This window comes from Takifugu flavidus, chromosome 21, assembly GCF_003711565.1.
Source record: "Takifugu flavidus isolate HTHZ2018 chromosome 21, ASM371156v2, whole genome shotgun sequence".
In the NCBI taxonomy this organism is placed as follows: domain Eukaryota; kingdom Metazoa; phylum Chordata; class Actinopteri; order Tetraodontiformes; family Tetraodontidae; genus Takifugu; species Takifugu flavidus.
This window is the reverse complement of record NC_079540.1, coordinates 10,288,559-10,299,549: the sequence shown is the minus strand read 5'-3', so window position 1 is coordinate 10,299,549 and position 10,991 is coordinate 10,288,559. Positions and strand designations below refer to the sequence as shown.

At 47.0% G+C, this 10,991-nt stretch overlaps 1 protein-coding gene across 4 annotated transcripts in view; it reads right to left on the bottom strand.

The window, feature by feature from the left end:
- Positions 1 to 595: 595 nt before the first annotated feature.
- Positions 596 to 10,991, bottom strand: part of hivep1 (HIVEP zinc finger 1) — a 29,847-nt gene continuing 19,451 nt past the window's right edge. For all 4 annotated transcript variants that reach the window (XM_057020201.1, XM_057020200.1, XM_057020202.1 and 1 more), the window contains 6 exons: positions 4,987 to 10,760; positions 4,781 to 4,911; positions 4,524 to 4,699; positions 4,131 to 4,232; positions 3,006 to 3,529; positions 596 to 2,327 (listed from right to left, as the gene is read on the bottom strand). In XM_057020201.1, coding sequence (XP_056876181.1) covers positions 1,230 to 2,327; positions 3,006 to 3,529; positions 4,131 to 4,232; positions 4,524 to 4,699; positions 4,781 to 4,911; positions 4,987 to 10,760 — 7,805 coding nt within the window. In that variant the 3' untranslated portion in view covers positions 596 to 1,229. The remainder of the gene's footprint in view (positions 2,328 to 3,005; positions 3,530 to 4,130; positions 4,233 to 4,523; positions 4,700 to 4,780; positions 4,912 to 4,986; positions 10,761 to 10,991) is intronic.

Sequence of the window (10,991 nt, the reverse complement as noted above, 5' to 3'; positions counted from 1 at the left end):
CAGCCATGTTGTGTTTGGTGAGCAGTAGCTGATGATGTCTTTATGGGGCTTTCTTGTCTGTCCTACAGCGGCTGCCCTCGTCACCCCCTCAGGGTTTGGTGATGTTGCTCACTCTTGTGCTAGCGGAGGTCAGGTGACTGCGCCCGTTTCAGGTACGTCAGAGGCTCTTTACATCAGTAGTCGTGGGAGAGGAGGGGGATAATAACAGAAATGTTCACTCAGCCAAGACGAGGTGCAACTTCTGCACGAGTCTGTGGGTGAAAGGGTGTTTTTGTCAGCGGCAAAATGTAAAAGGTCATTTCTGCACACACAATGTGTCACGTTACTGACGCAGGAGCCGTGTGGTTGCGCTTCACACACACACACAAGCTCGGCTTTTGCAGAAACACCGTATTTTCTCCAAGTCACTGGATCCAGGGATCACTGATGATTGACGAGATAAATCAGGTTTAATGGTGATCAACAGCAGAGGAACGTGTGATGATGGCGTCTAAAATAATAGATTATCACCTCAGGGGAATTTAACCAACAGTTTTGCTTAAAAATATGGCAGGAGGGTGTGTTTAGGTGAAGCGTGAAGGAATCCTCAACAGGCTGTTCGTACAGATCTTTAGTGATCAGGTGAGAAAATACAGCAATGCTTATTAATGTAAACAAGTTTTTACTGATACAGTTAAGAATATTGATACAGCAAAGAGAAGCTACGATGATGCACATACCTGTAAACTTGTGAATCATGATGGGCACTAGATGAATCATAATAAATAGCTGAACACAACATCTGTACACGGAGCATTGCCCCATCGCTAGAAATGTACATATACCAGTACAACATTTATAGTTCCATAAATTTACCAATGACAAAGCCTCCAAAATAAAATAGACATCCTCCATCGTTATGCCTTTTTCTACTTTTTCAAATAAAGACAAGCGACTACTGAATTAGGTAGAAGGTAATATGTACACGTTCCTAAACAAGAAACTCCAAAAAGGCACAATTGTCTATACAACATGTACAAAAAATATCTGAAAATGACCCAAAAAAGGAAAAAAATAAAATGATTGGTCATCAGTATAATTAAATGATTGCACATACAATATGACTGTTAGCATCTGTGCTTTGAGAGGTGATCTGCAACAAAACGACCCCCCCAAAAGTGTCCCAGTCTTAGGAAGTAACAAGAATTACAAAAGGAGAAGAAGAAGAGTGCTGTTGGTGTTGCAGGCTCTCAGGTGGCGATGACCAATCTGTCTTCATCATCACTGGACACGTCGTTATAATCAGTGATCACCTTTTGCCAGCTGCTGACCGGCGGCGGCCTCGGGGGGCCAGGGTCACTGACCCCCTCGACCGGCGCCCCCCGAGCGTCGTCCTCTGGCCTCTTTGATGGTGATGCACGTTGCTCTAGCGACGTTTGAGTTTCCTCCCTCTCAACAGTCTGTGTTCGACCTCCTCTGGTGTCCGAGGTCGCACTGGAAGCGCTGCTGACGTTCACAGAGGTCGGCAGCAAAGGTGAGGCGCAGCTCCGCGAAGAACCGGGCCCACGTTCACCGGGAGAGGGCTGCATCCCTGCCGCTTCAGGGCTGCTCTGCCTCTCTGATGACCCTGGAAGAGGACTGAGGGCTGGAAGAGGGCTGAGAGAAGGAATGATGGCAGGCAGAGCAATGTTGACTATCTGGAGACCTGGAACATGGGCCTGGGGTACCGTGTTGCTCTGGGAGGTGGGATTTGCTGCCAAAACCTGCAACCCAAGCGTGGCATTAAGGGTGAGGCCTTGCTGGTTCAACAGCTGGGTGGAAGCCAGGCCTGTGTTGGTCAGCCCCATGAGGTTAAGTGTCTCCAGACCTACTGGCTGTATTGTTTGTGGCTGCAGTCCAGCAACCTGCCCAAGAGGGAAGCACGGTACAACGTTACTGATTGGTTCCTGGACCACAAGTGGTTGAGTCTGCATGGCTTCTGGTGGTGCTGAAGGGTTGGATGTAGGTAATGGGCTCGTGTTTCTGTGAATGATGCTCACTGCAGGAATGGTGAGCTGGACAGGACCAGCCTGAATTGGCACAAAGGTGGAGTAAGCGGCCAAACCAGAGGGAAATAGCTGTATCCCCCCGACTGGAACCATGCTGTAGGAGGACCGTGAAGGCTGCTGAGAATGCAGCGGTAGATGACTGAACAAGTGGGTGTGGGGCTCTGCTCCCAGTGTCTGTGACACACCCTGTGGAGGGAAGTGAACTGGACCTTGAGAAGCATAGGAGGACGTCTGAGTGCTCCGGTCTACTGGTATGCCTGGTTCAGCGGTGGCCCCGGCAGCAGGAGCAGAGGAAGGGTCCTGTGAATACATAGAGAGAATACATGTGTGAATCATCTGGTGCTTCCGCTATGGAACTATAGAACAGTCAAATGTGCCGAATCAGCTTTGACACTGAGGTTGTGTTCTTGTCGTTTGGTGCAGGTGTGTAACGTGCTCGTATTAGCAGCTGCCATCTCTCCCACAAACAGTCAACATTCACTAAAGATTCCAAATCTGTGCAGCAATTTAACAAGTGGAGGGGCTATATTGTAGATCATTATTACAGCACACTTCAGCTCCATTAAGCCTGCTCATATCTATTCATTCAGCCTTTCATTACTCTGTTCATACTCCACCTGTGCATATGTGCGGTTTGACCTAGAAAAGTTTTGAGCCGCAGTACCAACCACTGTCCTACTCTCAGGGCTTTCTGCTTTTAATCTCCTGCTGTAACCAGCAGCTTCACTGGCAAACTAAAGCAAATGTCTTGTGCCTGGGAGCTCACTCCTCAACAAAACTCTGATTCTGAGTTGTAGCTGTAGTCTTAAACTGTGCTGACAGATGACGGCTGATGGAAAGAGTTGCCATTTTTAGCATCTACAGGAGGTCTAAAGGACTTCCTGATGCAAAGGATTCTGAATCTGAACAGCAAATGGATGAGAGAGAAAGGAAGCAGCAAATGATCAGTGGACCAAGACACTGTGAGGACAGTCTCACCTGGCCTTGTTTGGAGCCCTTGGCCAGTGCTGGGGGACTAGGGGGCACGTCAAAGTCCGGGTAGTCGATGGACATCTGCCTGCATGGTGATACGGGACTCATCATGTGCACTGACTCTGTGTCAGAAGTGGAGGCCTCTGTTGTGGTGGCCACAGCTGGAGGACAATAAGAGACAGGTGCTGGGCTAAAGGAGCCAGAGATGCACATCTGTCTGCTCAGCGACACAGAAGTCATCACTGAGATGCAGTCGGACGGGTGGGACTCAGGTACTGCAGGCTGGACAGGAAGCAGGGACACGGAGCTTATTGACATCTGGGCTAGAAGAGCGCTGGGAGGGATTTCAGCCTCTTTGGAGGAGAGATGCTGCGGGCTGGCAGAAACAGAGGGATTGGTGGAGAGGCCAGATTCTGGCTGGCTGTCATCCTCTTCCTCCTCATTGTCATCATTGTCCTCATCATCGGGGCCATCAGAGTCATCGCCATCTGAATCCTGGCGGTCAGCACTGCTCACGTGACTGCGGTCTTCTGTAGATGAGAGAACACAGAAATCTATTCTGAGAATTCCATAGAACATATGAGTCATCGGCCGTGCTGGCAGGAAAATAGACCCTCCCATAGCCCGGAACATTTACACTCCTTAAACATCCTTTATGAAAAATTAGTGAGAAAATCCACAAGTTCTCCATTTTGCGTTAGTCACTTTTACGCTGTAGACCAGCAGAGCCCCGAAGCTCCATTGAAGGCAGCGGAGGAAAAACAAATATGCTCTTAGAGCCTGGGAATGCTTTCAGGCAGCTTCTCACTGGCTCTTGTTTTTTTTTTTTCTAAAATTAGATGCCGCAATTTCCTCTTTCTAAATGCTGTGCAAGCCTCCCACTTACACTGTGAATTAACAGAGGAAGAAGCTGCATTTAGAATTTCTAATTAGACCAAAGCTATTGAGTGACATAGCAACAAAGCTCAGCTGGGATAGAGATGTTTTCCATCCCGGGTCATTACTGAGAGGAGTAAAGTTAAATCCTGCTGCAAAAAGAATTAGGAGAACAAGACGTTGCTGCCCTGGCTATTAATTAGCTTTGAGTATAACAGTAACTGTTTTTTTTTTTTTTTTTTTGCCTCACAGCACCTGAGTCCTCTGCGTCTTGATCTTCAATGAGAAGCTCAGGAACACCCATCTCCAAGCATTTCTTGCTGTGGGCCTTGGATTTCATGTGCTTGGTCAGATTACCTGCAAGAAGAGGATCATGATGAGAAGAAGAGTCTTGACTGTTTTTAAACGACTGTGGGCTGGCGTGACGTAAAGCACCGTTATGCAGTGGGATGTGGGCTGAAAGGTCGGATACACAACGATGAATCCTGCCGTCTTAACTTAAGAGATGGTGAGATAACCAGCGCTCCCACAAACTGACCAGCAGCAGTTTGTGGCTCTATCAACATCCAGACAGGTAGCATTGTGATGGAAGTATATTCCACCACATGTACATAAGCTGATGAGAAGACAAAGAGGACCTGTCCAAACCTTTAGTCTTAAAGGAGAAGTTACAGTGCACGCAGTGGTAGGGCCGGACGTCCGAGTGCGTGCGGATGTGTTTGCGTAGCATGCTGGGCTTCTTGCAGCGGATGCCACATTCCTCGCAGATGTATTTGCCTCGTCCACGCCCACGCACATAAACATACTCCTCGTTAGATTTGTATCTGCGGGGGTTGCAACAGGACACGAGTGCTTAAGAGGAGAACCGGATGAAGCCAAACAACGAAAGAAAGTTTTGATCTTACCCGCCATCAAATATTTTGATCCGTCTTGGTTCAGTTTTAGGTGCGATGTCCTTGTCCAACTCTTTGCTGGATTGAGACTCCTGAGCTTTGCTTTTAGTTTCAACACATGCTGGCTTCCGGGACACTGGCACCTAAAAAAGTTAAGTTGATAAGTAAATGTATTAACGGGCCTCGCTCCAACAAAACAAGGCGCTTTTGCTTCTCACCCTGGGCATGATGTCCTTCAGTTTGCCCGAGTAACACAAGATGTCAGACTTGCCACTAGTTCGTATGGCTGATGTATAGTGTGTGTTCTTAGAGCTCTGTTTGGAGTCAAAGAGAGACATGACAACCTTGGTCGGGAGCCCCAGAGGATTGTGGTTGCTGGGGCTCACTGTCCACGCAGCATATGCTGAGGTCTTCAGGTCAGTTTGAGGAACATGAAGAGGTTTTCTCTTCATCAAGAAACACCATGTGTAAGTGGTGGCAGTCTTCAGGCTGGGGAAAGAGAGGCGATGACTATCTTTTGTGTTGACCACAGACACTGATGTCAGCTTAATTTGACCCCCGTGGATAGCTGAAGGTCTGAAATGAGATTTGGCGGGAATCCATTTCCGTTCTTCCATTTTCTCTTGTAGTTTCAGCGCACCATTACTCGGTATGGAAGAATCTTGGCTACGAGGCGCAGTACTCAAGGAAGGGCCTTCTTCTTCTGGAATGCCGATACTTATTACTTTTCCAAGCCCAGCACTGTCAGGTGACATAGGTTTGATGTCATCGGTATCCTCTGAGTCTTTCTCTCCGTCTGTTTTGCCCTGAGGCAGAGGTGGGGCCTCAGTTTCAATGGGACTATCCACTGGTTCCGTTGTGCAAACTTGTCTAACAAGAGTTAGCTTACGCTGTCGGGTAACTTCAGACATCTTGGAAGTGAGATAATTTACTGAGCGGCCATCAGTAAGACAGGCCACACCATGCTCATCCTTGGCCCGCTTTTGATGCTTTTCCATATAAATGTCCAAACTGTTGGCAGGGGACAGCATTCGTTTACTTGATGCAGTTGGCTCCTGCTGTGGACATAACGATACTGATGTTGGTTTCTGTGGGCGTGGTGAGGACCCTTGAGAAGCTGCTTGTTCTACAGGACAGTCACGGGTTCCAATCGCTTGACTTTTATCCTTTTTCGCACTTAGTGCAGCATCACTCTCTGAATGGTGAGTGGACAGGGGACCGTTTTTGTTGTGCACAGGGGGTGCAGACTGCATCTGCTCATGAGTGATCAGGATCTGGGGCAATTGAATAGCACCTGCATTGGTTTGATCAACTTGATCTCTTTGCTGTTCGCCAACCAGAGGAGCACCCTGTTTTTTAACCTCGGAGACTTGTTGAACAGGTTGAGCAACATATACATTCTGGAGTAGATCAGATGACTTTGTTTTACTCACAACTGGGGTGGCAATAGGTATCGTCAACACTGGCAAGGCTATGCGAGTCCCCTGTGTAGTGCAGAATGAAAATGTTGGGTTTGCCCTGAGAGTAGGACAGTGGAGTTGGTACTGCGGCTCAAAACTTTTCTTTTCCTCAGAGTTAATTGGTTTGCTTTGAACATTATCCTGACACACGGATGTCTGATTTTGTGGTTTCTTCTGGCATATTTGAACTCTGGATGTTTGGTGCCAAGGGTGCGGAAGACCATGAACTTGGGGCTGCTGAGTTGCACTACCTAAATTGATGCTTTGGACCATTTCCTCATTCTTTTGCAAGGGTGATTCTCCAGTGTGCGGAATAAAAGGCTGATGCATGGTGTGTCTATTGGCAATGTGAACCTGCGGGACTCTACTCTGAGTTAGCGAGCTAACATTTGTGATTAAAGGTTTGTCATGCTGCAAGACTTTTCCAGCTGGGTGTTGACTCTCTGGGCCAATCTTTAAAGACATCTGGCGAACTAATGGTCCACGCCTCCTTTCAATGAGTGGCACCTGGGCAAACTGTGAATTCTGTGCACTTTTGGGTTGCCCGGTAGATGAAACAGATCTGCTGGGCGATACATTGCCACAGTCGAAGGATTTGCTACGATAGTCGCACGAAATCTCAAGAGAAGGTTGAGCACAAGTAATCTGTTCAGATGCAGCACGCCTCATCATCCCAGGTACACCGAGTGTGTTAACAACTGCAGGTAAAACCTGAGGGTCTTGGATTTTATTGACATGATCAGCCCTACAAGGACTCTCTGACCTAGATGGTTCCTCACGCTCAAAAGAGGCTGAGATACTCGAACATCGAGAAAGGCTACTGTCTCTGCTGAGGCTCTGTGAAAGGCTAGACTCAAAACTAGATTCTCCAGATGAGTGATCCATTTGAGCCAGACGAATTCTTTTCTTTTTCGGTGGAAGCTTCTCTGCAGGTAGCTTTGACAAACTCTCACTTCTTTGAGGCCAACTGAACTGATCTGCAGCCTTATCCACTGATTCAGTACTCTGTACTTCATGTTCTCTGTCAGGTTCCTCTGTTACAAGAATCTCAGGAACTTGGATATTATTTTGACGAACAAGACGAGACTGATGAACAGGAGTGGAGTTTTCAGCAGCTGTTCCAGCTGCTGTGCTTGTCCCGCACTGTTCTTTATTTTGTTTCCCACAGTCAGCACCTTTGGGTGTGGATATGTTATCATGGTAGCCTCCAGCTGAAGTATTGGCTGATACATCTGTTTTGAGTGCGGTTGAGGGATCTCTTTCCAAACACTCCACAGGTGAGGCCCTGTCGACAGATTCTATCTCAAATGAATTGGGTCTGCTGAGAGAATTGGTGTGTCTAATGACTGAGGTCCCACTACCTTGTCTTTGTAATTCTCCTTTAGAAGAAGTGCTGATCTGGGTCTCTCGTATCGGGGAGAGCCTGGAATCAGACGTATTGAGGCCTCTCGCTATGAGCTGAATTTGAGGTAGCTTTTTCTGGTTATTTTTGGGTTGTATATCTACTATCACATTATGATGAGAGAATTTTGGATTGGCTGGAGCTGTTTGAAGCTCAAAGCTAACAGAAACAGGTGGAGTTGTGTCGGTGGGAGACTGGTCGTCTTCATCGCCAACACTTTTCATTTTCCTCCGCTTCCTAATTGAGGTCTGTTGATCAATTGATCCCAGCCCACTGGTCGATCTCTGTGGAATTGCAGGATGAATCATATTTACATGAAAAACATCTTGATCTGCTTCTTTAGCAGTGATTGGCTTATTTTTGGGGCCGTGAAGTTCAGAACAATAGAATTTCTTATGGGTTTCAAAATTCTCTAACTTTCTGTACCGGTTGCGACACGTTTCACACTCGTACATTGTGCCTTTACTCTGCTGAGTCTTTCTGTTCCTATCCTGATGGTGCTCAAATGATCTACTCCTTTGCATCAGTTCTGTGGAGCTGCTGGGACCATGGTAGCCATCGTCCATAGAGCGAACAGTAGGGAGACCATGTCCCTCGCTTGAGGAAAAGTCCTCTACTGCTATCTGTCTGACTAATGTGCGAGAATGGATTGCTGGATTTGGGGTTGATGGAGTTGAGGAAAACACATCATCATTGAGTGAAGTAATTTTTTCATCAAATGACTGGCAAATTCTCAAAGGGTGTGGGGGAGGGGCAACATTCAGGGGGAGGGCAGAATGTCCCGGAGTGGTAGGCATCGAATTACTCCTTGTAATTGGCAAACAATCCATTGGTGGATATTGAGGAGGAACAGAGAGGAGAAATACTGGCTTGGATTTATCAGAGGGAGTAAACGGTGACTTCGGGATATCTGAGCTGGAACTGGATCTTCTGCCCATTGGCTTAAGGTCGAACTGAAAAGAGTCTTTAAATATGTACGACTTGGGAGAGTCAATGCTTCCTCTCCTTGAGAGGGACGTTCTTCTTGGTTTTACACTGTCCAGCTGCTTATTGTCAACTACAGCTTCATTATCAGATATCAACTTTGAAATGCGCTCCTCCAGCGAGAGGGTTTTGGCCTCCAACGGTGGACGCATCTGTCCCTCTGTGGAACATGGCTTTTGTTCAGCTGCTACATGCATTACTGTCGCAACAGTTGGAACATTAGGAATTAAGCTCTTGGCCATGTCCATGTCCACTGGTGGGGTTATCTTGACAAATGGACTGGGTGGACTCATTGCCTGGTCAGCGCTTTCAGACCTTGAGAAGTAGCCAGAATCAGTACTGCCCAAACTGCGGGGACTGAGCAGACACTTGGCTTGTTGCTGTTGAGAAAAATCTGTTGCTTGCTGCCTCTGAAGTTGAGCATGACCACTTAACATTGGAGACCTGCATTGATGATCTTCATCTTCACTCACAGTATCTAGAGAGGGACTAGTACCAACCACCTCTTTAAGAGACGGCAGTACTTTGCTACTTGACCTCGTGCTGACAGCCTGTAACTCTTGCTGTTGTTGAGCAGCAGCTTGCTCCGGTGCTGTACCTGTAACTCTGGGGCTATCAGCCCTCAGAGGGGACACATTGACCGGGTATACAACAACTTTGGGAAGTGCTGCTGTTACTTTGGGCTCATGAGCCCTCTGACTTGGAACTGGTTTGCTTGAATCCAAATTAGCCGATGACTCAGATTCCCCGTGGATGACGGAAGTTGTACCTGCACTCTGAAAACTGCATTCAGGTGAAGCTGCCACGCTGGCCTTTGATATTTTGGTTTTCAAGTCAGCGTTGCTAACCTCTTCATCACTGTCCCCGCTCTCCTCAGAATGTGTACCAAAGGCTTTGTCAGATTCTTGAGATAGTGACCCAAATCCACTTTCAGAACGTGCCGTCAGACCCAGTTTAATGGCATGGGCATGTGATTTCTTGTGCTTATACAAGTTGCTCTTGGTTTTGAATGAGAAGCCACAAGTAACACAGGGATACGGCCTTTCACCTGTGTGAGACCTGATGTGTTTGAGCAGCACGCTGGGCTTGGCACATGCTCGGCTGCAGTATTCACAAACATACTTTCCTGGTTTCTTGGGCTTTTGGTCCTTGTAAACTTGATCCACACCAAAGTTCATCACCGTGGTCATCTGAACCTGGTTGGTTCCAGGTGTAACTGGGACCTGAATCGTGCTGGGAACACTTGCTGAGAGGGACTGGCATGTGTGCACCACTGGTGGTTGGCTTTGTGGTAAAGTGTTAGAGCCAGAGGGAACAGGTGCATGGGTGATAGTGGAAGGTCCACTGTTGAAGCTTATGTGCTGGCTAGGATGTTCTGTGTTTGATGCAACAGGCAGAAAATGTTGTGTAGCAACTGGAGATGACTGCAAATGAGTGACCTGGGTAGATTTCTGTGCATTTGTTTGAAGCGGTGCTGCAATTCCAATAAAGTTGCCCTGTTTGTCAATATAATAGGTCTGCAAATGGGAAGGCTGGTTTTGGAGACCAACATTGACAGCTGGCATTGTTGTTACTTCACCACCTGATCGAATGTCAACGGTGGAAGCTGATTTTCCAACAGCCTGCAATGAGTGGCTCCTCTCTGCCAGTGTGCTGAAGTCAGGCTCCATGGCCTTTAGGAGAACACCAAGTGGATCACTGCTGTGATAAGGATCTCCTTCAAATCTGGGTTCTTGACTCTTGCTCTCTTTGTCCTGAGACAGTTTATCTGTGATCACAGGTCCCTCATCACCATCAGGCAACACAAGTGAAGGTCCAGAGGATGCGTCTTCTGGACTCAGCCCTTCAGCTTCAGTGGAACAAGGTTCCTTGTGGGGGGATGTGTCCACTGTTTGGGCATACTGAAGGTTCCTTGTTTCACCGGGTGATGTGGAAGGTTTGTGGGAAGGATCGTTGGGGTTGGATGAACAAGAAGACTGTGAAGTTTCCTTGGATTGTGCTTCTTGGTTCCCACTTTCAGATGTTTTTAATTGAGGTTTCTTCACTGGAGATTTGGGGATTTTCTCCAGAAGATTTTCGACAACCACTTTCTTCCTCTTCAGGCTTTTTATGTTATCTGCGTTTCTTCGACTGCTTTCAGATATTCCTGCAAAAAGAGCGAAAGAATTCAAAGGTATTTCTCCAATTACACACATGAAAATGTAACGGAATATCTTCTACCCCAACCTGTTTTTCATATCATTAATTCCTTTTAAAATATTATAAAACTAAAACCACAAATGAAATTCAACAAAGTAAGAAATATGAGAATATTTGGGGATCATACATGTGTATGAACTGAGCGTTACACTTATAATGAGGAGTAATTACAACACAC